Source organism: Hibiscus syriacus, unplaced genomic scaffold (genome assembly GCF_006381635.1).
Source record: "Hibiscus syriacus cultivar Baekdansim isolate YM2019G1 unplaced genomic scaffold, ASM638163v2 tig00112498_pilon, whole genome shotgun sequence".
In the NCBI taxonomy this organism is placed as follows: Eukaryota; Viridiplantae; Streptophyta; class Magnoliopsida; order Malvales; family Malvaceae; genus Hibiscus; species Hibiscus syriacus.
The window spans coordinates 1469491-1497278 of record NW_024063347.1 but is presented as its reverse complement, the minus strand read 5'-3'; the positions used below and the strand labels follow the sequence as shown (position 1 = coordinate 1497278).

General features: G+C 34.8%; 1 protein-coding gene across 1 annotated transcript; it reads left to right on the top strand.

The window, feature by feature from the left end:
* Positions 1–354: 354 nt before the first annotated feature.
* On the top strand, positions 355–6733 carry LOC120180483 (endoplasmic reticulum-Golgi intermediate compartment protein 3-like). Its single transcript, XM_039185798.1, has 13 exons — positions 355–718; positions 1723–1796; positions 2123–2206; positions 2447–2527; positions 2664–2744; positions 3119–3211; positions 4119–4298; positions 4400–4467; positions 4575–4626; positions 5361–5414; positions 5502–5594; positions 5814–5880; positions 6382–6733. Exons 1-13 carry the CDS (start codon positions 577–579, stop codon positions 6471–6473), a joined length of 1161 nt encoding a protein of 386 aa, XP_039041729.1. The 5' UTR covers positions 355–576; the 3' UTR covers positions 6474–6733.
* The last annotated feature ends 21055 nt before the right edge of the window (positions 6734–27788 follow it).

Here is a 27788-nt window from a genome sequence, read left to right as displayed (position 1 = left end):
TGTAAATTTCGAGAACTAAATGATAAATGTGAAGAATATGATAAGATTTATAAGCGTGTTGAATTATTTATAATTAGGATAAAATTAATAATATTTGTAAGTATGAAGAACTAAAAACAGAATTATACCATTAAAAAACTGACAAGTCAACTCTCATCCGTTATCAGTGTAACGGACAATGACTAAATTATAATTAAACTGCAATATTAGTGACTAAATTTATTAAATATTTAGTTTGATGATGGAAATAAAATAAACCCAATAACTTAGTGAGTGACAGGGAAAGTTTACCGCGGGTATAATTATGGTATGCCTTTTAAGCCTAAATCTCAGTCGTAAATACGGGAGGAAAAGAAATACGGCACGTCTTCTTTCTCATTTCGTATCTAGGAGACAAAAGACAAGAAAAAGGAGTCAACGTCCCCATAGGCTTAGTTCCTCCCGGAAAATCTTAAGCTCCATCGGAATAGAATCTTTTAACTGCTCTTTTAGATTTTAGGGTCAGAAGAACAGGGATCATTTCATAAATCAATTCAAAAAAAAGAAGAAGAAAAGAATCCAAAACAGATAGAATTAATGGATGGAATCATGAACAAGCTAAGGAATTTAGATGCGTACCCTAAGATAAACGAGGATTTCTACAGCCGCACACTTTCCGGTGGCGTCATCACTCTCGTGTCCTCCGTTGTTATGTTCTTGCTCTTCTTCTCCGAGCTCCGTAAGTTTTTTTTTCTCTACTCAATTATTTGGATCTTTTTTTTATCTACCTTGGAATTGAATTATTTGAAATTTATTTTCTTACTTCGAAAACTGTTAGTTGATTTTAGGTTTGAATTGTGATTTGAATCGAGATGGCGACTAAGGTTTATTGATGAGGGAATGGTTAATGAGTTTACTGAAGGGTAGCTTTTTATGACTGTTTGCGAATTTGATCTAAAATGAATGTAAGCACTACAATAGCCATCATATGCAAGCTGAGCTTCATTTATAAATTTGCATTCATTTTAGACCAAGTTTTTTTTTTTTTGAAGAATTTTAGACCAAGTTTGGTCGACTTATATGGTGTACAATTCTTAAGGGGTTGTATATGAAAAACGAGTGTTATGGTTCAACATATTATTTTTGCAGTAACATGGTTGAAGAGTTGATAAAGATGGTCTTTTGTTTTCGGATGGAACTACTGATAACCCAGTTATTAAGTCATTTACACTTGATCCTGTTTTTCCTACCATCCGTTTTCTGTGATTTTAGTGCAAGACACTTTGCAGGCTCTTTTATAGCCTGTAGCCTGTATTTTCAGACATTTCAAGTAAAGCCATACGGTAAATGTGGCATATTAGTGATAGAAGATGAGATTCCAAATTAGCACTGTAGTTCATTCAAGGACTTTGAATTTTTCTATGATCACATGCGCCTTCATTACTCAACCATTACACTTGTGCTGTTGTCAAGTTAGATTGAAATTTGAATATGGTTATTGAGATATTTATTGATGGATGATATTCTTGTTTATATGCTTTATTTCGAATACTTTCATGTTAGATCTGGTTTCTCTTTAGTGTCTGTTTATCAGTTTTCTTCAGTTCTGTGAGTCCTAGCATTTTGTGTGTGGGGTATGGTTGGGTAGGGTAGGGGGTGAGGTTTCATTTTTTTTAATCAGAATCTAAGTTAGGTGATCTGTTTCCATTAACCTTTTCTTGTTTTTTCTGGTCTTGGTTGCAGGATTATATCTTCATGCTGTGACTGAAACAAAGCTTGTGGTTGACACTTCAAGAGGGGAAACTCTACGCATCAATGTATTGTCAATGTCATTTGCTAATCCAACTTTAATTTAAGATTTCCCCTTCAGCTTTTTCCCTATGGCCATTCACATAAAATTTTCTGAGGATTCTTGTTACCTTTGCAAGATTTTTTGAAGATTCTTCCATTGTCCTTTTTCATATTTCACTGTAAATTGTTTTTATATGTTCTGGCAGCTTACTCTGCATTATGAAAATGGATATAACCATTATATTACACATTTTGTAGTGTTTCTTTTCAGTTTTATTTATAGCATTGCTGTGAATCCTTTGTAAGTATCCTATCTAATTTCGCAATATTCCTTTTGCATTTGAAAATGCAGTTTGATATCACATTTCCTGCTCTTGCATGTTCAATCCTCAGTGTTGATGCAATGGACATAAGTGGAGAACAACACCTTGATGTGGTATGTATTACAAGGATTTAAGCTTTTTTTTATTCTATATTGATGAGTTTTTCTCCTACATCAAGTGTAGTAAAGGGAATTTTCTAACCGGACCCCCGCCCCCGGGGGCACATAGATGAGTTTCCAGATGCATTGTAGGCAGAACATTATGTGCATGCTTACAAGACTTATTTCTTTCTGCGTATGCTGCTAAAATCGCCCAGTTGTTGCTTCTAAACATTTGTTTTCATAAACTTGCAGAGACATGACGTAATCAAGAAACGGTTAGATGTGCATGGCAATGTTATAGAAGCAAGACAAGATGGAATTGGTGCTCCCAAGGTTTGCTATATGGCAGTATTGCTTGAAGTCAATTTCTCAGTTGCTTTTTTTCCCTTTATGTAAAGGATCTGAGGAACAACACATTCAGCTATCCTTTTCCCCTTCTTTCTGCTCATAATAATTCTGCTTCACACAGATTGAAAAGCCTTTACAGAGGCATGGTGGCAGGCTCGATCACAATGAGACGTATTGTGGTTCGTGTTATGGTGCAGAAGCGGTATGCTTCATCTATAGTTCACTGTGATATAAGTTAATCCACTGGGTGGTGGGTGCATGTTTTTCCTGAATATGAAGGATCTTTGACCTTTTTAGGTCCTGATACTTAATTTTCTTGATCCTAATTTATTGTCATTTCATCATGTGCCTAAAATAGTAGACATTTGATTTTGTTGCATTTATTCACCTTTGTTCTTTAGTCTTTTGGCTATTCTCTAAAGTTGTATTGTATTTTATTCTGGAGTTGATCTGATCTGGTCTGTACCTAGGTAGTGAATAATCATTGAAAGCAGTCCAGTTATAAGAATTACTATCTTTCTGCCCCAGGCATGTACTTTTTCTCCCTGATTATTCTTTTTCATTTCGATGTTGCAGGCTGATGATGATTGTTGCAACTCCTGTGAGGATGTTCGCGAAGCATACAGAAAGAAAGGTTGGGCTTTGTCAAACCCAGATTTGATTGACCAGGTCTGTCTGCATTAGAGCTTAAAAAATCAGATTTCTGAAGTAACTTAAATTCAAATGATTCACACATAGACATGATGCTGGTATAGAACATTCTATTTGCCTAGTATCATTGATATTGGAAGTCACATTTGTACTTTGTTGTTTTTGTTTCCATAAGCTACTTAGCATAAACTGAACCCTATCTTCACTTCCTAAGAATGCCCATTGAGTATTGACCAATTTCAGATCCAACTCCCACAGAGACTCTATTTGGATGCCAGCTGCCAAGGTGGCAAGTGGTAGTTATTTTTCTAATAATTAGGTATTGACATGGGCCTTTGTATGCCCCCTTCTTAGTGCATTGAAAACTTGATCCTTTTTTTTTTGTTTCAGTAATCTTAAGATAAATATTTATTTGTTGTCCTGTATCTTGGTAACCATCAATATGGTTTTTGTTGCCGAATAATTGAAACTTTTAGTTGTTGGTAGTTGAGACATGCGTATGTATAGTGTACACACACACAAGTTTTCCTGAGGTAATATCCCACTGTATGCTTGTGTATGTGTAGTAGTTTATTATTTTCTGGTTGGCCTATCCGAAGATTTTGTCTGTTCCCCCTTTCATACTGTCTTAATCCAGTTGACCAACATGACTTTTTTTTATAGAAAATGTAAAGAGGCCTCATTAAAAAACCCCTTCATAACCTCCATGTTACAGCAGTAACATGAAGGACATTGGAAGGAGGAAAAGAGTGCCTCCGAATTTTATTAACAGAACAATATTACAAAGCTTGATCCAAACATCCTCCACTCACAACAAACAAATGAAAACAAAACACCCTGCACTGATACATACAACTCACAACAACCCAACTACCCAGACACACAACATGACCTTGGTTTATGCTTTCTTGTTTCTATTGTCTAGTGCAAGAGGGAGGGTTTTCTTCAGAAGATCAAGGATGAAGAAGGTGAGGGGTGTAATATATATGGCTTTTTAGAAGTTAATAAGGTGGCGGGGAATTTTCATTTTGCACCTGGGAAAAGCTTTCAGCAATCAAATGTTCATGTACACGACTTGCTTGCATTTCAAAAAGACAGTTTTAATGTAAGATATAGCCCTTTTGTTCCCGTTCTTTGTGTACATAAGCATGTCTTATCCGAAAATGATCATCTAATGTTATCATGCTTCATGAATACTTGATATAGATAAGTCACAAGATCAATAGATTATCTTTTGGAGATTACTTTCCTGGGGTCTTGAATCCTCTTGATAGGTACTTGCTATTTTTTCTTTATCGTTTTATGTTGATCATGTACAAGATCTAGATGATGGCACACCTTACATTTTTTCTTCTCAATCATATTTTCCTTCTAAATTCAGTGTTCAATGGACTCAAGAACAACCAAGTGGGATGTACCAGTACTTTATCAAGGTCAGTTTTCTGGGTGAATTCATCTTTAGTTCATGCTTATCATATAATCCATTCATTATCAGAGTTATCACATCTATCTAGTAATTGAAGCCAGCACCTGGATCTAGATTATTTGCCTTTTGGTACCCTTTTCATTCCATTAACCTATTATGTATGCAGGCTGCAGCAGGTGACACTTCCACGCACAATTCTACGTTTATAAATGCTATATCATATCAAGGTTCACAATTTAATATAAGAAACATTGACCAGTGATAAAGTTAGTATATGTCTGCTCCTCATTGAAGGGTATAAAGTAGCAGAGAATTAAAGTCTGATTGAATAGCTTAATTATTTTAAACTTAATGCATGTCAATCAAATTTATTGAGGAAACAATTCCATTTTCAAATACTAATGACATAAGCAAACGGATCAATAAAGATAAGAATGAGACCCTGCTGAGAATATGATACAACCATTAATTTTGGGCTAATATAAACCAAAGGACCATGTCTTCCATATTCGCTGTGAAAACAAAAGAGAATGACACATTCAAGAAGACAGATTAGCATGTCTTCTTACTGAGTTTTTAGCATCCTAGATAGACTTATGGCACATTCTCATATCTTCAGGGGTACATATTCTTCCTTTTATTGTTTCTCATGCATGTAGCTTATAATGTTTCTAAATGAGCTTTAAATAAGGAGATGCTCTCTTAGTTTGAGGGATTTTCAATTTACTTTCTATCTTGTAGGTTGTACCTACGGTGTACACAGATGTGAGTGGAAACACTATCCAGTCAAATCAGGTGTGGTTAAAAAACTTGCAAGAATCGATTCTGTCTCATCTTTCATTTAGTCAAAATGATTAATGCTTGAGAGAATGCTTTCGACAGTTTTCTGTGACAGAGCATTTTAAGGGTGCAGAAATAGGCCGACTTCAATCCCTCCCAGGAGTTTTCTTCTTTTATGACCTTTCTCCTATCAAGGTTGGTTTCTCCTCTGCTTTTGTTTTTACGCGATCTCTTTGTTTGGAATAACTAATTGACGTCTTAGAAATGCTAAATCACTTTCAAGGTTCCTTCTATATATAAAAGGGAGCCTAGGGGTCATGCTTATAGATGTTAGCCCAAGTCTGGACATTTTTTCCGGTTGTTTCATTTGATTCATGCTATTTCTCTGAGCTTATTTTCAATTTCATTTTTCAGGTGACTTTCACCGAGCAGCATGTCTCATTCTTGCACTTTCTAACAAATGTTTGTGCTATAGTTGGAGGTAAGTACAAAATAATAGCACGCCACACCCCCCCCCCCCCCAAAAAAAATAATAATAATAATAAAATAATGAACTTGTTCATATTTGATCAACTTTGTCCGAGGCAAGAATCCAAGATCTTACAGATCCGACTTCTAAAATTTACTTCTAGTTTAAATCCTCATCCCCTGAACTTATTTTTTTTTTATTCTTTTTACGGAAAAAAAATCCTGTTTGTGTTGTATGGGGCCACGTGTATGTATAGATTTTGTAGTTCCTGAATCCATCTCTCCCTAACTGAGTGAAAAGACTGTGCCCAGATATTTTCTATGTTGGGGTCAAAACAGATGATATCTTCTCAAGTTTTTAATTTTCATTAAATTGTAGCAGTTTATTCCCACTTCAATTCAAGAACAGCTTCAATTCCAAGACTATGGCTTCATCAACGAATTTACAGCAGCTTTTACTTCACAGATATACCCTTGATTGGATTGGTGTTGTAATTCTATTTTTCTTTTCCAGGTGTTTTTACAGTTTCGGGAATATTGGACTCTTTTGTATACCATGGTCAAAAAGCAATCAAGAAGAAGATGGAAATTGGTAAATTCAGTTGATGATACACAAAATTGCTACTATTTCCTGTTCCGTCAACAGGTGCTTAGGAGAAAAGCGAATCAAGTAAGCAAGAAGAACAGTGCGTTGTATGTATCCCCCTTAAGTTATTAGATTTTTCTTGGTAATCATTACTGAAATTTTGTTGACACATTCGATGGTTGAATTGGACCCATGTCGTACTTCATTTACAAGCTATAGTCGTCTTTGAGACAGCCTGAAACCGACAAAATCCGCCAAAAAGGCTGACCTTTTGCTTGAATTTATTTATGTTTTTACTAAGCGTAAACTCAACTTGAACTTGAAGGGTAGATCTGCAGTACGGTAGATTTAATATATGGTTAAGTAAAGATTTTATAAAAAATGTTAATATTTTCAGTAAAACGTTATTTAAAATATTATTATTTTATCAAAAATGTTAATTCCGTTAATTAATTTTTTGATAAAACCCAATATTAATATTTCTGATAGAAAAAATAATGTTTTAGGTAACGCTTTACCGGAAATGTTAAACATTTTACGTAGCGTCTAATATTAAAATTTTTAGTAGAAAAATAATATTTTAGATAGTGTTTTATTGAAAATTTTTAAAAAATATATTAATATTTTTGGTAGCGTCTTTTTTTTAGCTATATAATAAGATTGATGTACCCGATACATTCCAACTTGAATGAATTGTACCTTCAACAAGAATTAGGAAAAGGTGGTCTTTAAAACCCATTAAGTTGTTATTTTACTATATTTTGTTTATATAAGAGAGTCCGAAATATGAAAATTAAAAAATCTACAATTGATGAGATTTCAAATTTCAAACAAATCGATTAAAACCATATTCAGTGTATGAATTAACTGGATTAAAGTCTTGGTATCCAAAGGTAAATTCAGAGGTTAAATGAGTTCAGATAAAATAAGGAATCTACCAACTACTTAGGGCCGTTTGGTTGGGGGAATGTGAGATTTCTCTGGGAATGGAATTCACATTCTCCCGTTTAGTTGGCCGAAAATGTCATTACTGGTAATATTTTATTACTAATAGTAGATTTTTTGTGGTATATTACCGGGAATGTTATTACCCCTTCTCTTAGGTATTATTGGATTACCGACGTTTTGGACTAAAATGTCCTTAATTTTTTTTCTTCAAAAATATCTTTCTTCTGTCATTGAATAATAAAAATTCTACGAAGGTTAAATTACAAATTTATCTTTATACTATTTTAGATTTACAAAAAAAACTTATAATTAATATTTTATATGAAGTTCAGGGTTAAAATAAAATTTTATCCTTTCATTAACCTTTTTATATTTTCAATTTTGTAAAAAAAATTATATAAATTTTATGAATTTAATTTTTTTAAAGAAAATATATAAATATCTTATAGTAATATTATAGTAGAATTTAACATGTTAAAAAAATAAATATATAATAAGGACAATTTGTTCAAATATACATTCAAATAATCATTTATTCCTTTAACCAAACACGGTAATCTTACATTCTTGTTAAATCAACTAAACACAAAATACAACATTCACAGTAATCTTATTTTATAATAATATTTTATTCCTACTGGTAATCTTACATTCCGTGAACCAAACGAACCCTTAAGATCAAGTTCAATTCCCAACTAAATACTTAAAACTAAGTTTATAAGAGTAAAATATGGATTAATCCTTTTCGTATTCTTCACATATCGAGGGTTTCGGCTTATCCTGGCTTTACATTCTAAGTTTTCGTGAACTTACAAAATATCATATAGAGTATAAAGAAAATTATTTTTTATTAGGGTGTTTGTTACAATACTTTGAAAAGACGTGTGGATTGTCTAATAACTTTTGAAAGACATCTAGATTATGTAATAACTTCTAAAAGACGTTTACATCATCCGGCAACTTTAGGTAATCATATGGACGGCAAGGTATTTTATTAAGGCTTCATGTATGTACAATGACAGTTAGCATAGATAAATTCAGAAGTCATCATGTGGTCCAGACGGTTACTACCAAACACTGTACAAGGTAACTAAATTCAAGAAATGATTTTTTTCCAGATAACTTTCGCTAAACACTGTAAAAAATAACCTAATTCGATAAATAAATTTTTCTTGAATCTTATATCACTCAGAAAAGTTCAACATATTATTCAAATAATTTTACCCTTAAATAGAAGTTATAGAAAAAAAGTTCTGTCCGATTAAACTTTTTATCATTAAACCCCCTGGGAACTGGGGCGACATTGCGCCACCTGGCTCGTTCCACCGTTAAAGACGGCTGGCTCTTCACCCTGTGCCTAGGGGAATTGTCGAGAATCAAGCTTTTTACCCGATTCCCACAATTCAACTCATTATAACAGGGAAGCCAGGCTTGACATAATCGTAAACCCTGCCGAGGGAACCCCAAACATTCGTTCAATTACCTAATGTCCTCACCTGAGTTACAAGCTAACGCTACTTGGCTCGGCAGTTCAAGTTCGCGTATCTGTTCTTTATAAAAATAAGTAAGATGTAAACATGGTCCATGTGGGACATTTAACATTTTATAGAACAACAATGTTGTGGAGGCCGAAAACAAGTCCTCAATCAATTGGAATCACTCATTGCATGGAAAAGAAAAATATCAAATAGAGGCTTTTTGGATTCCACTTTCTCCTTGTCATTGTCGTGATCAACCTGAGAACCTGGTGAGGGATTATTCTGAGATGAAGGTGATTTTAGAGATTGATTTTAAAGGTTCAACTCTTGACTAGTAACTTGAGGCACATTAAAACATCGCTTTCTAGAAACTTGGCTTTGATCCTCTTTCTTCTTTGCATACTTAAGTTCATCGATAAATTCTGAGCCTTTAAAGAGTTTAGGTTTTTCATCTTCAAAGCATAGTAACCCTGATGTGTTGAGATTTTGAACCTTTAATCTCACAATCCCATAATTTTCTATAGAGCGGCTAAAATCGCCACAATGGTATCCATATGAATTTTTGATACTCTGTCAATCCGGACACAAGTAAATATTGTGTCTTGGAGGAATTGGCGTTAAAAGGTCACTATCGAAGAGAAAATGTAGCAAATCTGAATATGAGCCCGGGATTGGAACAAGTGGTGTCTTCTTATTCTTTTTCTTATTCTTTTTAGCTCTCTTTATTGACATTTGAATTTCTTCTATGCCTCTCTTCTTTGGGACTCATCTTTCACGAGAGAAACTTTATCTTTTATTGCCGCTTTACCTAACATAGCTTCTGCGATGCTCTTTGAGACCATACCTGGTTTTTGAAGATGACTTGAGTTACCATGCTTCTTAACAGGTTCTCGATCATATGCTAATATCACTTTAGCATCACAAATGATACTCGTATTTTCTTTCAAAGTCTTTGCCCCTTCTTGCACAATGGGATCCTCTGACAATTTTCATCCAGAGATCACAATAGTCATCATCTTCATCAATTTAGACATCTGCTCTCTTGATTCCTCTTGAAATTTCTTTGTATGATCATTTTTCTTTTTGAGTTCTAACAAGTTGTTCCTGGAGTCTCTCGATTCTATTAACCCGGACTAATATCTCATTCATAGCTCTCGATTTTGCTTTTAAGATTTCTACCATATAATCCTCCACGAATTATTATCATGTTGTAACACCCCCAACCTGTACCCGACCCGGATACGAGTCCGAGATGTCACATTGACTTTTTAAAACAATTTTCTTACAAAATAACAAAACATATGAACTCATATTAAGGAAATACAATAATATACTATTAAATTATGTTTGTTATAAAATTTTAAGGCAAAAATGTATTTATGAGCAATACTATACGGTATGAACAATATCGTGAACAATATCGAATGGTAAAATTTTCCAGAATGCTAGAGGGGTATTGATACCCTGCTACAGTGTACCGATACCCTGCTACATTACTGCTACAGTACTTCCATAAAACATACATAAACTCTTAAAATTTAACCTTTCATCGCTATACATTTACCATTTACATAAATACGTTTAAAACATTCCAAAACTCGATCAAAGCATAAATACTTAATTTACCGACTTTGTTTACATGCCAACCTATTTAACACATAATAATACATATTATTTAATCTACTTCTGATCTGACCTTCAAGTGGAGATATGTTGTTCTGCTGTCTATCCTTGCTTGTCTATCTTCTCTGATCCTACGTGTGAAACACTCACACGCTAAGTCATCGACTTAGTGAGGCATAATGATAATATCATAATAATATGAAATGTAATGAAATCACATATTTAATACATGCAAATTGCATAACCATGTATCTTACCCATAATCTGATCAAATTAACCATCATGAATTCATATAATAAGTTCATTGGCCCATGATATAATACTGAGAACCTGAGGTATGTGAGTACTGCACCGAAGTGCCACGTAGAATTACACTGTAGTGCCATATAAAATTATCCATAAGAACCATATATAAATTCCTTAAGAATCATATACAAATACCAAGGATCAAGTATGTGTATCAAAATACCTCATACATGTTCCAAATAATACATATATGTCCCGAAGGACCACATAGAATTTGTCCCGAAGGACCGCGTAGACCCTCTACTCTTGGCATACCAACTATACCTATAGTTCTCATCTACATAACATGGCTTTCACAATTCATATAGTTTATATCACGTAGACATATAATTTCCATACCTTTATCACATAGCTCATATAACTTTTCATGCATATTCATGTCACATAATGCATATGGTATGAACTCATATCATGTTTCATAATATGAAATGAATCATGTATCAAAGTATTAAATCTAGACGTATCACAAGTCTAGAACTGAATATATTTTTTATAATCATGCTATGCATATGCACTCACCTTAGCATTGCTTTGATTCGATCCTAATTCTTTGATTGTTTCGGAACTTGTTTAGGCTCAATATCTATATAAACATAATTTCCGAGACGATTATCAGAAGCCTAAACCTTATAACTTGATGTTAATAACTTAAGCTAATTTAATAAACCAAAAAATCTATTTTCCCTTTATGGGGTATCGATACCCTCCCTAAGGTATCGATACCCTTATTATATTATGGAATTTTTCGTTCAAGAGGGTATCGGTACACATACTGTAACCCCCTCAGACCGATACGGATAACCCGATCCGATCTGGAGTGTCACATTAGGGCCACCGGAGTGACCCACTGTAAAAATAACGGAAAATTTAAAACTTTTTATCAGAACATGTAAACTCATAAAATCATTTATAAGTATTCATAAATAAAATAGATTTTCAGACTCGTATTTAAAACAAAATACAATTACATGCCCCCTAATCACATTTACCGTACTCTGCAAACAACGCCGGAATAACTCCCTTACTGATGTTGATAACTGTACTGGTACAATTCTTTTAACCTGCAATGTTGAGTAAGAGAGTGAGCTTCGGAAAGATCAGTAATACAGAACTACCAGATGATGCTGAAGAACATGCAGATACAGATAAACATACATTTCCTTATTGGTTCAGATATCTACAGATTTTTAGGCTGAGCTGAGGTCCATTGATATCGCATGTAGTAACAGATAGTATTCAGTTCATATAGAAATATTTCAGATGTCCAGGTTCAAGAGATCATAATAGGTTTTCTAGTGTGTTCCCGTAAAATCAGTAAAAAGATACAGATATTTTAAAACATATATATATATACCCCTATCCGTTCACATTATAAATGTGTAGGTTCCCCAGAACCATACACCCAACCTCACATGCCATTTAGACCATGAGCACAAAGCCGAGGAGTCTGCAGATAATCTTTCTCCAACAATAAACCCCCCAGATAAAACATTTCTCCGTCAGTAAATGGAGATATCGGAAATCAAAACATAATTCAGATCAGATATCATAACAGAATCCAGGTTAGGAATCAGAACAAATTTCAGATCAGATGTCAAAACAGAATTCAAATCAAAAATCGGATAAAATATTCATATAAGTAGGGAACACACTAGAGTTTCCAGATATTATTTAGAGATACAGGATAATCTTATCGGGCAAAGAAACACAATTCTTCAGTTTACCGATAGAATACCGGAAATTAGAATTACTATTAGAAGAGTTTGTTAACTGACAAAATCATCAGTTATTCATAATATGCTTATCATGATCAACTTATTCAGATATTTATCGGAAGCTCTACATAATCAGAAGGGTATTCAAAATCCTTTACATATGAGTTACTTATGTTTTCATACATGACCAAAGTGATTTGAGCTGATAAGGAAGAACGAAGATTCAGGACCTTTACAATCTATGTCGATTGATCAGATTATCGAACAACTCTAGATAAATAGTTCCCATAGCTAATGTTTGTCGACTGGTCAATTTATTATCCTTCCAGGGTATTTACTTTTAAATACCAAAAATTCTTATCCATAGATCATCTTTGGAATCATCACCGAATAGATCTTAAGGATACTAACAGATATTTCAATGCTCTTTATTTCATTTTTCTGCTTCCACAATATCATGAAATGCTGGCGTGCTTGATTCGTAGTTCATGACACATAAGAACATTACATCATGTATGTTCAGTAGCGTTTTCAGACTCATCCAAATCACTTATTTAATCCTTAGTCCTTGAGGTTACTTAATTCATTTAGTAGTCAAGTCCATTCCAGTTACTTCTGAGTTCTCCAGGGTAATCCAAACGTTTCTGAATTTCATATACATATTATACTTCCGTTCAATTCATTTTGGTATTTGTGGTTGATTTGTCGAACAAACGTCTAATTCTTTGTACTGAATGCGATCTAGAGTTAAGCTGAGCTGAAAACTTCCAAAATTATCATCGAGCCAAACTTGAGTAGACAAACACACATTCAAGTAATATTTATGTCGTTCAGGTACTGATATATCATTAAGGTTGATCGGCTCACTTAAGCTATTTTCCATAACTTTTAAAGGTAGTCCAACACCTATGCTTATTTGGATTCCTTAATTAATCCAAGATATTTACTTAGTTTAGGCCATAAGGTTATTTTGGTAATTTTGGTGTTCAGTTTTATTCCATTCATTTCAGAGCTCGAGGATATCCAATCATTCCTAAGCTTGATGATATTTTTGGGTCATTTCCATTACAGGGGTATTCTGGTCATTCTACAGATCCGATGTATTTCAATCACTTCCTTCCATCATGTTTTATTATTTAATTCAATATTATAATTTATTTCAGTCCTTTCGAACAATTCTGACAGCAGAATACCCCCGATAAATTATTCTTCAGGTATTTACTCATTACTCGAATATTTTCGGGTCAAGTGCATTCTCAGATTTTACAAACGGAATATCATGAATTTTTCTGTACAAAGACAAGATCTTAACAATTAAATTCGTACTTAATCGAGTTAAGTACAAATCCTCAAAGTACTTTCTCATTCAGGGTCAACTCAGACTATTTTACCTCTCAAGGGCATTTTCGTAATTTCTTAACCAGATAATTTCAATATTATCTCTTAACGAAAATAATATAATTTAGAGATCCTATGATTAATTGCTTTCTTGAACACTCTCTGATCTTGAAATGATTCCCTTAATAGTCTTCTAGTATCCTTCACAAACCCTCATAGGATTAAAAACCGGTTATCCATAATTTCCAAGTAAAACTAACATTTCTTATGCACATCAATATTTTTATCAGATTAATACGTCTGTAAAAACCTCTTATTCAACTTCCATATTCAAATCTTATCTTTTTATAACATAAGAGTATTTTCGTAATTTTACCCTACAGGAGTATTCTCATAATTTCTCATCCAAGTACCTTTAACATTTAACCTTTGATGAAATAAATTATAAGTTACAGTTCCAGGTTGATTTCTTTATCACTAATCACATAACTTGTAATTTAATTCTATCAATCCCTCAATTTCTTATAAAAGTCATCTGAACCATAATCAATTACTGAATCTTTTTACCGTATTCAGATAGAGTGTAGAAATTAATCAACTCTACAAAAGTGACCAACATTATCTTATTCATGCATTTACCAATATCAACGTATTCCATAAAGCATAAAGAGGTAGTAAAGTATTACCTCGATTTCTGTGTCATACTGATCGACCATATAAATTCCATTCGAACATATTTGATCTTGAAATCATCTTCCAATATTTCCTCGGATCTATATCAATAGAAATTACATCAAAAATAGAGCTTAATTTTGAAAAACGGATCGAATCGGATGATAAATCAGTGAAAAACAGCTTATCGATTTCAAATTTGGCAAAACAGACTTCGGATTCGGATTCAGGACGTCGAAAGCATAAAATATGACTTTTCAAAAATTTGGAATTTTCGGTCAAAATCAAAGTCAACGGGTTTGACTGGAAATTTCGATGCATTCGGGTCCGAATTTTGAAAAACGGACTGCGGAATCGGATTTGGAACGTCGAAAAATGTCAGGATAGGTATACTCGGTCAAGGTCAAAGGTCGTTTAATGCCCGGTCAAAGACGATCACAGTTTTGGTCAACTATAGTCAACGCCGGTCAACGATCAACGGGCCGGGTCGGGTCAACAGGTCGGGTTGGAACCGGTCAAACCGGTCATTTGGACCATCCCCACGTGCAGTGGCATCGCGTGGGGGCATGTGAGACCTCTTCCGGCAGCCTATAAATCACGGAAAAATTTCTAAAAATTATTTTGAGTGATTTTGAGGTACTTACAAAGCTCGGTTCAAATTTTTTGAATGGCGGAGAGCTCGATTTCAACAAATCAGAAACTTTGACCTCTTCACCTCCTCACGCGCCGTCGTCGTCGGAGACCAAGGAAGACACCGGCGAACTCAGAACGGAACAAGGAACACGATGGTGCGGGAGGTGTCGTAAACGGATGATCGGATCGTCGTGAATCGATGAAAAACCAATTGAAATCAAGTTATTACCGACGATACTTCCGACTGAAATTAACGACGAACGGCGACGATTCATGACGAAAGGTTTGAGGGGTTTTGTTCCTCGGTCGACAACGAACACGATGGTGGTTTCGGTTCGTCGATCAGAAGTCGGACGACGAGTAGATCGGAGTTGAAAGTTAGGTTGAGGGAGAAGAGAAAAACTGGAAATCTGCAGAAAAACTTACGGGAATGGGTGTTATAATTCATCCCAAAAGAAAAATGGGTAAACTATGAGTTTAGCCACTGAATTTCCTGTACTTCTTAAAACGGTCTGCCAACTTTGAAATTTTACAATTTAATCCCCCGTTTCTTTCAAAATACCAATTAAATCCAATACTTTATAATTTCTTAATTTTAGCCCCCTAATTTGGGGTGTTACACATACATATGGTACCGATACACTCTGCTCAAAATAGGCTTTTTCACCCGAAAATTCATCAGCTCTTCACTGAATTTTCTCATACTAAGATCCCTTCATATCACCAAACTCAACTACAACCATTTTAACTAATTTCTATCATTCTCACACCTTATTATCTCTCATACTTCATTCAAATTCTTATAGCTAAGAATCATACCAAATTTTCCATGTAATCCAAACTCAATTCTAACACTTATAACTTCTTGTTTACACCTATAACAAGTCAAATTCAATATCAAAGTTCCTTTATTAACTCTTTTTAAGAAATTCACTTTGAAACCCATTCTCTTTAATCTTTCATAACTTCTTCATCTTTTGATTTTAAGATAACTTAAGGTTTCCTTAAGCTTGGTTATCATCTAATGATCAAAATCCACTCTTAAAATCAAAAAATAATCAACTAAACAGAAAACTCACCTTTGCTTTGAGTGTTTCACAGTGGAGAAGAAAGCATGAAGAAGAAGAAGATAGTTTCCATATAACTCTCTTCTCCCCTCATGAATCATTCTTATTAAGGGGGAAAATATCTTTCTTTTCAAATGACCATTTTGCTCTTTAATTCCTTTGATAATTACTAATAACTTTCAGGAAATATTTTCAAATAAATCATTGAACTATTCTACTTTTATCACCAAATTCTAAAATTTTACAATATGGTCACTAACCTGGTATTGAGGATGTTACACATGTTTTCATGATTGAATATGTAACATCCCAAACTATGGGTTAGTGACTTAATTGTAAAGTTTCTGAATTTGGTGATTAAAGTAGAAGAATGGATTAGTTCAATGATTTATCTAGAAATAAATCCTAAAAGTTGTTAGTAATTATTAAAGGAATTAAAGGGCAAAATGATCTTTTTATCTAAAAGATAATTATCTTATCTCTTTATTAAGAGATAAGCATGTAGGGAGATATTTCTCCAGAACATCTTCTCCTTCTTCTTCCTCTCCTCCCGTATCTCCAAGCTCAAAGGTGAGTCTTCTACTTAGTTAATTATTTGTTAAGTTTAATATTGGGTTTTGATCATTAGATGATAACTAAGCTTAAGGAAAGCTTAAGTTATCTTAAGATCAAAAGATAAAGGAGATAGAGAAGATTAAAGATTAGAGGTTCTTCAATGAAATATTGGAATAGAGTTCATAACAAGAATTGAAAGTTGGATTTGACTTGTTATCAATCTAAGTAAGAGATATGAAGTAATAGAATTGGATTTGAAACATGTTGCAAAATTGATGTAATTATTGAATTACATATGGAAGATAGGATTTTGAGGTTTAAAATGAAATAAATGAATATAGATTAGTTTAAGTATGTGTAATAGAGTTAAGAATGAAAAAGGAGATGAAACATGAAGGATTTAATCCAAAATGAATGAATTTTTGGGTTCAAAAAGAGGATTATGGGTAGAGTGCATCGATGCATATTCATTGTGCATCGATGCATCAAGGTTAAAACCCAGAAATCGTTTGAAGGTGTATCGATGCACAAGAAGTGCATCGATGCACTCTTTTAAAATAATGAAACATCGAATGCAATTCATGCATCGATACATAAGTAGTGCATCGATGCATCCCAGTAATAATACAACATCGAATACATTTTATGCACCGATGCATCAGTAGTTCATCGATGCATACCTTCATTAAAAGATGAAATTGACTTTTCTCTTGGTCTAAAGAGTGAACCATTATAGTATATTAGTTATGATACTGATATAGATCTATGTATGATTATGTAGATATAGAACGTGATCCCGTTCTGAATCAACTGAAGGATTAGAATCGAATCAAAGCAAAGCTAAGGTGAGTGCAATTTAATTTGTACTTATATTATTGAATAAACATTTGGCTTACGATGAGCCAGTGATGGAGTTACTATGGTAAGAAGTAACTCCTAAAATGTTATTTGATTGGTGATCAATGTTATGATTTGTGTGATTATGAGATATATAAGTTATATGGAAAGTATATGTGAAATAAGATATGAGCTTATATGAATATGTGATATGAATAAAGCTATAAGAAATGATTTATGTGAATACATGCATTTGTGATGCGTGTTATATGATATTAGATATATGTTTATACATACATATGGTATGTGACCGAAGAGAATGAACATGTGATTATAAGATCAATGATTATACGTACATTTGGTACGTGACTGAAAAGAAAATATATATGTTCATAAGAGAAAGGATATGAATAAGTAAATTGAACTGTTATGAATGTTAATGCCCATGTTATGTGATAAGAGAGCTAGTGGTATAGTTGGCATGCCAAGGGTCGAGGGTTTACCTATGTTCTTCGGAACATATGGACTATTTACCTAGGTTTTTTGGGATCTATGGACTGGTCCTTCGAGACAAATACTGAACTAAGGTTCGGTGCCCCATGAGGGAATTGATACGAGCTGTGGTGACAACATTAGTGCACAACCTCAATATACTCACATACCTTAAGTTCTCAAATGTATACATGGGCTAATGCAAGGGCTTTAAAGATAATAAATAACTTGTTATGATACTATATATATGCTTTGTTGTGAAATGACATGGATACTCGATGGTGAGTATAGAAAGGTTCAATATATGCTTACATGATAGAAAAAAATTAGTAATAATGATATGAGTACTGATAAGTATATTAATAATATATGTATAAGTATGCATTATGTTATATGAAATGGTTTGTGGTTTTATTATATGTTTTATATATCTCACTAAGTCTATGACTTAGCGTGTAAGTGATTTACACGTAGGTACCAAGAAACGAGAAGAGCAAGAATAGAAGTGGCAAAGATAATATCATTACTAGAAGATCAGATCAAAAGTAATTGACAAAGTAGGTATTTGGTTATGTATAGAGTGTTGGAATGTAACAAGTGGTTAATTATGAATACTCTGATAGATTTTGTATTAAATGGTCTCTTTTATGTAAATTAAAGTATTTTGTTTTAATGAAAAGTCAATGTGACACTTCGGACTCGTATTCGAGTCGGATATGAGTTGGGGTGTTACATTTAAATGGTATCAGAGCTACGGTTTAGTCGATTCTCGGCATAAACCGAAGTCTAGAGTGTCTTATAAGGTATACATGCCAACAAAATAGTGAAAACTTCTGATCTGATGGAATAGTAAGTATACTGTTTTGCTAATAGAACTATATGGTTGTATTTTTATAGATGTCTGGACAAGGTAGTTTTAGAAATGAAGCGGGAGATGATCGACCCGCGGAAAGTAGTAATTCACCTGCCCTGGCCAGGCAAGGTGAAGAACAGTAACCTACTAGAGTGCCTGTACAAGATCAAGATGTTTTCTTCAGGATGTTGGACACTATTCTGACGCGTTTTCAACCTTCTACTTCCTCTACTCAGAGGATGAATGTAGCAAAGGAATTAAAGAGATTAGGAGCTCCTGAATTCAAAGGTGAAGTTGAGGAAGGTCCTGTTGTTGCGGACCTTTGGCTCAATGATGTGAAAATAATGTTAGATGGACTCCACTGTTTTGATGTGGAAAAGTTAGATGGAGTGGTCTCCTTGCTTCGTGGGCAAGCGAGAATCTGGTGGACAAATATCACTCTGAGAATGAAAAATGACCAAGTGATATGGTCCTTGTTCTTAGAAGAATTTAAGCACAAGTATATATGAGACCAGTTTATCAGACAAATGAAGTAAGAATTCTTAAATCTGAAGCAATTAGATTTCACTGTATATGATATAAGTGTGAATTTAACAAGTTAAGTCATTTTGCGGCCGAGTTAATTCCAACAGAGAATGATGCGTGTGAATGGTTTGTAGAGGGCTTGCGCCCGAGATTGAAAGAAATTTTAATAGTGTTGAACTTGTCCTCGTTTCAAGAAATCGTAAATCATGCTAAAGCTCTAAAGAGAGCTCAGAATGAAAGGTTTAAGGATCAAAGAACCATCTAAAAGAATGGGGGCTTCATCGAGTTCTGCACCACTCAAGAGAGGTAGAGATTTTGGTTTTCAGTCTCAGGCAAGATCTGGATCGTTAGTATCCTCCGTTAGAGAATCAAATCAAATGAAAGTGAGACAGACTCAGTCAGTAGGATCTGATGAGGGCAGAACACAACAGAGACATTGTCAGACTTGTGGAAAATACCATGGTAGAATATGTAGAATGGTTTCCGGAGCTTGTTTTTGATGTGGTGAAATGGGACATTTCGTAAGAGATTGTTCATTAGGAACAAAAGAGTCGGTACAATCGGAGCGATATGCTTCAATGTCTCAGAGAGGAAGAGGTAGAGGTAGAAGCCAACTTGAATCCTCTACTCAACAGGAAATACGCTCCACTGCTCGAGTGTATAATATTAATACTAATGAAGATTTTAATGATCCAGAGATAATAGCAGGTACTTTTCTACGATATAATAGATACATTATACTATTGTTTGATATGGGTTTGCATATTCATCGATTAGAAGTAATTTTGTGAAAGAATTGAGAATGTAATTAGAAATTATTTATAGTGATGTAGTATTGCCAACCTTATTAGGGCAGAGTGTTCGAGTAAGTAGAATATGTTGAAGGTGTCCCATTAGAATTCAGGAAAAAAGTTAATGGAAGAATTAAGCAATGAAGTGAAGTTTATGATATCACGAAAGATTTATTGAAGAAATAATAGGTGAAAATGAATAGTAGAAGTATAGAAAATATTTTAGCTCCTTATGCAATGAAAATTCGAGGATGAATTTTCTTATAAGGAGGGGAGAGTTGTAACATCCCAAACTATGGGTTAGTGACTTAATTGTAAAGTTTCAGAATTTGGTGATTAAAGTAGAAGAATGAATTAGTTCAATGATTTATCTGGAAATAAATCCTAAAAGTTGTTAGTAATTATTAAAGGAATTAAAGGGCAAAATGGTCTTTTTATCTAAAAGATAATTATCTTATCTCTTTATTAAGAGATAAGCATGTAGGGAGATATTTCTCCAGAACTTCTTCTCCTTCTTCTTCCTCTCCTCCCGTATCTCCAAGCTCAAAGGTGAGTCTTCTACTTATTTAATTATTTGTTAAGTTTAAGATTGAGTTTTAATCATTAGATGATAACTAAGCTTAAGGAAAACTTAAGTTATCTTAAGATCAAAAGATAAATGAGATAGAGAAGATTAAAGATTAGAGGTTCTTGAATGAAATATTGGAATAGAGTTCATAACAAGAATTGAAAGTTGGATTTGACTTGTTATCAATCTAAGTAAGAGATATGAAGTAATAGAATTGGATTTGAAACATGTTGCAAAATTAATGTAATTATTGAATTACATATGAAAGATAGGATTTTGAGGTTTAAAATGAAATAAATGAATATAGATTGGTTTAAGTATGTGTACTAGAGTTAAGAATGAAAAAGGTGATGAAAATGAAGGATTTAATCCAAAATGAATGAATTTTCGGGTTCAAAAAGAGGATTCTGGGTAGAATGCATCGATGCATATTCATTGTGCATCGATGCATCAAGGTTAAAACCCAGAAATCATTTGAAGGTGTATCGATGCACAGGAAGTGCATCGATGCACTCTTTTAAAATAATGAAACATCGAATGCAATTCGTGCATCGATGCATAAGTAGTACATCGATACATCCCATTAATAATGAAACATCGAATGCTATTCGTGCATCTATGCATCCCAGTAATAATACAACATCGAATACATTTTATGCACCGATGCATCAGTAGTGCATCGATGTATACCTTCATTAAAAGATGAAATTGACTTTTCTCTTAGTCTAAAGATTGAACCATTAGAGTATATTAGTTATGATACTGATATAGATCTATGTATGATTATGTAGATATATAACGTGATCCCGTTCCGAATCAACTGAAGGATTATAATCGAATCAAAGCAAAGCTAAGGTGAATGCAATTTAATTTGTACTTATATTATTGAATAAACACTTGGCTTGCGATGAGCCAGTGATGGAGCTACTATGGTAAGAAGTAACTCCTAAAATGTTATTTGATTGGTGATCAATGTTATGATTTGTGTGGTTATGAGATATATAAGTTATATGGAAAGTATATGTGAAATAAGATATGAGAGTATATGAATATGTGATATGAATAAAGCTATAAGAAATGATTTATGTGAATATATGCATTTGTGATGCGTGTTATATGATATTAGATATATGTTTACACATACATATGGTATGTGACCGAAGAGAATGAACATGTGATTATAAGATCAATGATTACACGTACATTTGGTACGTGACTGAAAAGAAAAGATATATGTTCATAAGAGAAATGATATGAATAAGTAAATTGAATTGTTATGAATGTTAATGCCCATGTTATGTGATAAGAGAGCTAGTGGTATAGTTGGTGTTCGCGTGTTGTGAGTACTATAAAATATACGCAAATAATGTGCAAGTATACACAATCGCACAAGTAATATAATGATGAGTGAGTATCGTCTCCACAGGGATTAGGTGAAATTACGAAAGTCTAACCAAAGCAACGCACTAAATTATCTAAGTATAGTTAGTCTTGATATATACAAATGTCACAGCAATGGATATGTGTATGCTGGTGGATGCGGATTGATGGTAAAATGGTGTAGCAAATGGAAATGCAGTGGCAATGATGGATGTTTAATATTGAGTATGGTGAAATGTCAAGGCAATGAAAAATGGTAAAAACAGTAAATAAAAATATAAATAAATAAAATAAGAAGAAAATAATCCTCACGTGACAAGCTTCTAATGAAATGAATGGTAAGGATTGGTCTAAGGTTGCTAACTTATTTCTCAAGTATATTTAAGCTATCTTGTCTTTACTTACTCGACAGGGCTTTCCTAAGGTGTTCAAAAGAACCTAACAGAATAGGATGCCAAGGCATCTGCTCTCACTCAACGATGTTGGACAGCCTACCCTATTGATAAAGACACCCTTTTAGTCGTTGAAATCCTAACCTAGTCTCTTCTGAGATCTAAGGGATTAAGTTATAATATTCCTAGGCCGGTTCAAAGCCCCTTGAAAATACCATAACTCATTGCTTATGAGGATCTTATCTTGCGTTTCTTCCGAATACTTACAAGTATTTTTAGTTTAGGATTCTTCCGAATACCTAACCTTCATCTAAGAGATGGACATTTCCATGCCTCTTACAAGACTAGATGGTGAAGCATTCATAAGCAAAGCAAATAAAGAACCAAAATAAACTTAAATATACCATTAAAAATAAAGTTTAAACAACCATTAAATCAACCACCACCAAATAAGTTAGTTCATGGTGGGGTTCGAAATATCCAAACACAAAGTCATGAAAATATTCGTTCCAACAACCCAAAAAATAATATAAAAATAGTAGCAAAAAGAGAAGTAAGAAGAAGCCTTCGACGCACCACCGGAGGTCTCCTCTCGACCACCACGAACCACCTAGCTCGCTAGCTCCTTTCGACGCCTAGCTTGCCACTCCTTGGAGCTTTATCAATGGAGGAATATCCCAAGGAAGAAGAAAGGAAAAGAGAAAATAAAAATGTGATTTTTCTGCTCTATGCGTGTGCTCTCTGTCTGTATATCTCTCTCTCCCATGAGGTGTCATATATAATAAAAAATATCTAGGGGTAATGATGAGTTTGTTGGGTGCAAAATACCCCTCATACCCCTAGAATCACATGTTGTGCATGAACCTTATCCTCCAAGTGGCAGTGGTTCATTGGCAGCTCTGGCAGGCGGTTACAGCAATCCTTCACGTGCAGAGACAACTGTCCAGTGCCAGCTGTCCTGATGCAGAAATATCTTTTTGTTTTTTTCTGCGCCGAAAATGCCAAGGCATTTCAATCTGCTTTAGCAACGTGTAATGTCACAGCATTACTTCCCAAAGAATCCTTCTTCTTGCTATTCCCTGCACACTATAGACAAACTGCATCTTTCCCTCAAACAACACCATTAAGAAATAAAATAGCACAACCACCACAAATGCAACTATATGCAACTACATGATCCTAAAATGACTAAAATGAGCTTTTAAACAAACAATAACTTAAGTGAAAAAGGCTTTAATAGTAGCCTTTTTAGGAAGTTAACACACCCCCAAACTTAAGCTATTGTTTGTCCTCAAGCAATGGATAGCAGTTACATAAGCATAATGTCATGGCAAAGTTCGATAGTAAGATAGTAGGACAAAATTGAATTTCAACCCTCAGAACGATAGGCTTCAACATGCTAGACTTATCAAGAATTCAAGTACTTTTCCCTAGGTCAAAATCCTTTGTGGTAGTGTGTGTGTGTGATTGTATCCAATCTATACTTAGCGAATTTAGACAATTTCTAATCAAGTCCCTTAGTTTTTGTCAATGCATTTACTTATCATTAAGCACATTTTTACTCCATTTTCTTTGATTTTTTTTAACTGTTACGAAGGGAATCAGCTCATCACACCTACTCTCCCACACTCTAGATGAAAGGGAGCATACCTTCCATCCCCGAGCTAGTTAAGTAGAGTCATCCCGTGACTTCTTTCATTCACTCATATGCACAAGGCTTCCATTTATTAAAGAAAGTTCCAAGAAATACCACGGCAAAGAGGAGTGTCCCTCTACAGCTATGCTTAAGCATTTATTCACAGTTTCATTTCTAAGGGAGTTTTGTTTTTGATTTTTCTTTTAAACACCATACTATATTTCAATGCCAAGACTAACTAAAGTTCCTTCATAAAAATTTCCTAAATTTTCTAAGTATAGAAAACATACAAATCATGTAAATATTTTTCACAAAACATCAAGCCCTAGAGTGAGTCCTATCATTCTCAACAGTTATTTACATTCAGATTCTAGCCTAACAAAATTATCATCATCGGGTATCCTCAAAACATTTCATCTAACTGTCCTACCATTTACTGATGCCATGGCATAATACTATGCTAATGATATCATGCATATGACCTACCAAGAACAATACCTCCCCCAAACTTAAGGGAAGCATTGTCCTCAATGCTTTAAAGAGAACTAAACTAACTATAAACTATATGTTATGCAATGAAATGCAACTAAATGAAAATGGATGCAAGAAAGGTACCTCAATGTTTACGTGGTGGTGGTGCTTTGGAGGTGCTAGCAGCTCCTCGTCGGGTGCGCTTTCAGATAGGTGCTGGGCTGGACTCGGAAGAAGTGGAGTAATAGTTCGCAATGCGTCCAGCCGTGGTCTTGGTGCGACGACCACTACGTTGTGCATGAGAAGGATTGGGTGCTGGGACAGGGCTGGGTGTTTCTTCGACAGGGACAGTGGATGAATATTTAGGAGTTTTGGAACGGTGTGTATCAGGAGTAGGGTCATCAGCAGGAGGATCAGGTGCATCGTGCTCAGGCTCTGGAGATGCCTCGGCATTGAATGCTGGCAGAATTTCGTCTGGGAATCCAGGAAAATTCCGTTGTCCGTGGGGAATGATTTCTTGAAAGAATGATTCCACCACAGCATCTCTATGCTTCACATATCTAAAGAAGTTACGGATGTCACCGTGTAAAGCATGTATTTGAGCTTGAGTCTGCGTCACAGCTTCCTCGAGAGCAAGTAACCTTGCCTCGGCATTCGATTATGTAGCACCTGCAGATTGCTCATGAACAGGGTCGTTAGACTTGGGATTTTCAATTCCCAACAACAGTGGAAGTCTAGCCCTAGTGATGCCCGATAATCCAGGTAAAATTTCATCAAAAGCATTTTCCTCAACCTTTTTCTTACGACATAAAGCGGTAATTAAATTAGGAAACACCAAAGCACTTGCCTTTTTACCCAAACAGTCGTGAACTTGTTGAACAATGATACGACCCACATCGATCGGACGGGATACCATTATAGAATGTAAAAGCAATAAGCGTGAAAGTGATACCGTAGTGTTGTGGGAGGTGGGCATGAGTTTATGCTTGAGGAAGTGATTCCAGAATTTGGCACGCGGCTGAAGACGTTCCCGGTTAACCGAGTATCGGCTCGTCTGGCGACCATTCCACTTAGTGTTTTCGAAACAAAGGTCCTCCAAGACCCCATCGTATGTGTTGCTATCAGCTTCCTCTTCGAATGTGGCATGGTTATCCACAACATCCTGCAAATAAAAATAACGATTAATAGCAGTGGATGTAAAAAGGATTTGCTTACCTCAAACGAAGATGGAGTGTTGATTGGGCTTGGAAAATATTCGTATAGAACTCCTTAACTAATGAGGCGTTCACCGAACCAGGATGACGGGCAAACTTCTGCCACTTGAGTGGCGTCACGATGTCCATAACTTCGGGTCTAAAACCACCATCGGTTTCCTCGGTAAAAATAAATCCTAACTCAAAAAAGAGTTTTCGGTTCTTGAAGTTTTGGAACCGAGCCTTAGCCTCATCGTTCTCAAACTGTTACCAAGCGGTCGTGTCGGTTGGAGCCGGTCTTGAGCGCACCATTTTCAGTGTTTTTGATGTAAGAAAAATGAAAAAGGAAGAAGCTTTTGAAAGCTTTAAAAACTTGGATGTATTTCGGCTATGGAGAGAATAAGGGAAGAAGATGAGTAAGAGAGAGAGAAAAAGTAAAAGTTAACATGAAAGAGAAAAAAAATGAATAAAAAAAGAGAAAAGAAAAAAGTTAAAAATTTGGGAGGGAAAAGGGGGTGATAGAACGGTTAAGAGAGAAATTAGTGGGTGGGGGTTGTGCGTGTATGGGGAAGGAAAAACTGCCAAAAAGCAATGATGATGATGGGACAAAAACTATGGAAAGAGAAAAGTAAATGTCAGAAATTAAATTAAATAAAAAGAAACAAATCAAAAGAATATCTCTCCAATTAATGCTTTGTCCTTTCCTCCCTTTGGTAACCGCTCCTTGTACGGTTTGCAGCAATGTGGTCCCTACAAATCAGATCAAAAATTAATTACAAAATAAAAATAAAATAAAACTAAAGAAAAAAAACTTGAATGTTAAATTTTATTTATGCACAGACACAAATTCAATGCCGAGGCATCGAATTTTGGTTCTCCTCTGGGCACGCTTTAGTATCGTGCAGCCGTAACACGTCCTTGTTGTGCGGTGGTGGAATTCCATTGTAGGCTTTCAGACGGTGGCCATTGACCTTGAAGATCTTCCCTTGTCTATTCTCTTGATGTCAACAGCTCCATGGGGATAGACATAATGCACCTCAAATGGCCCTGACCATCGAGATTTTAGCTTCTCAGGAAAGAGTTTAAGTCTGGATTTGTAAAGCAAGACTTGTTGCCCCACATGAAAATGCTGTGGCATCAGTTTTTGGTCATGCCACTTATTTGGTTTTCTCCTTGTATATCCGAGCATTCTCATATGCTTGTGCTCTAAACTCTTCCATTTCATTAAGTTCTAATAATCTCTGCTCCCCAGCTAGTTGAGCATCGAAATTCAATCGCTTGATAGCCCAATAAGCTTTATGTTCAAGCTCAACCGGGAGATGACAAGCTTTACCATACACTAACTTGAAGGGTGACATCCCCAAAGGAGTTTTGAATGCTGTTATGTACGCCCAAAGTGCTTCATCCAACTTTGGCGACCAATCCTTTCGCTTTGGGTTCACCACTTTCTCTAAAATATGCTTGATCTCTCGATTAGATATCTTAGCTTGGCCATTTTTTCTGCGGATGATATGCCGTGGCAATCTTGTGTCAAACTCCATATCTCAGCAATGCCTTGTCAATCAACTTGTTATCAAAATGGGTTCCTTCATCACTGATGATAGCACGAGGTACTCCAAACCGAGTGAAAATATACTTGTGCAAAAACTTGAGTACGGTCTTGGAGTCATTCCTTGATGTTGCTATTGCTTCCACCCACTTTGACACATAATCCACAGCAAGCAATATATATAATTTTCCTTCAGAAGATGGGAATGGTCCCATGAAGTCGATGCCCCATACATCAAACAGCTCTATCTCCAAAATATTTTTGCAGCGGCATCTCATGTCGTCTGGAGATGTTTACAGTCCGTTGGCATCGA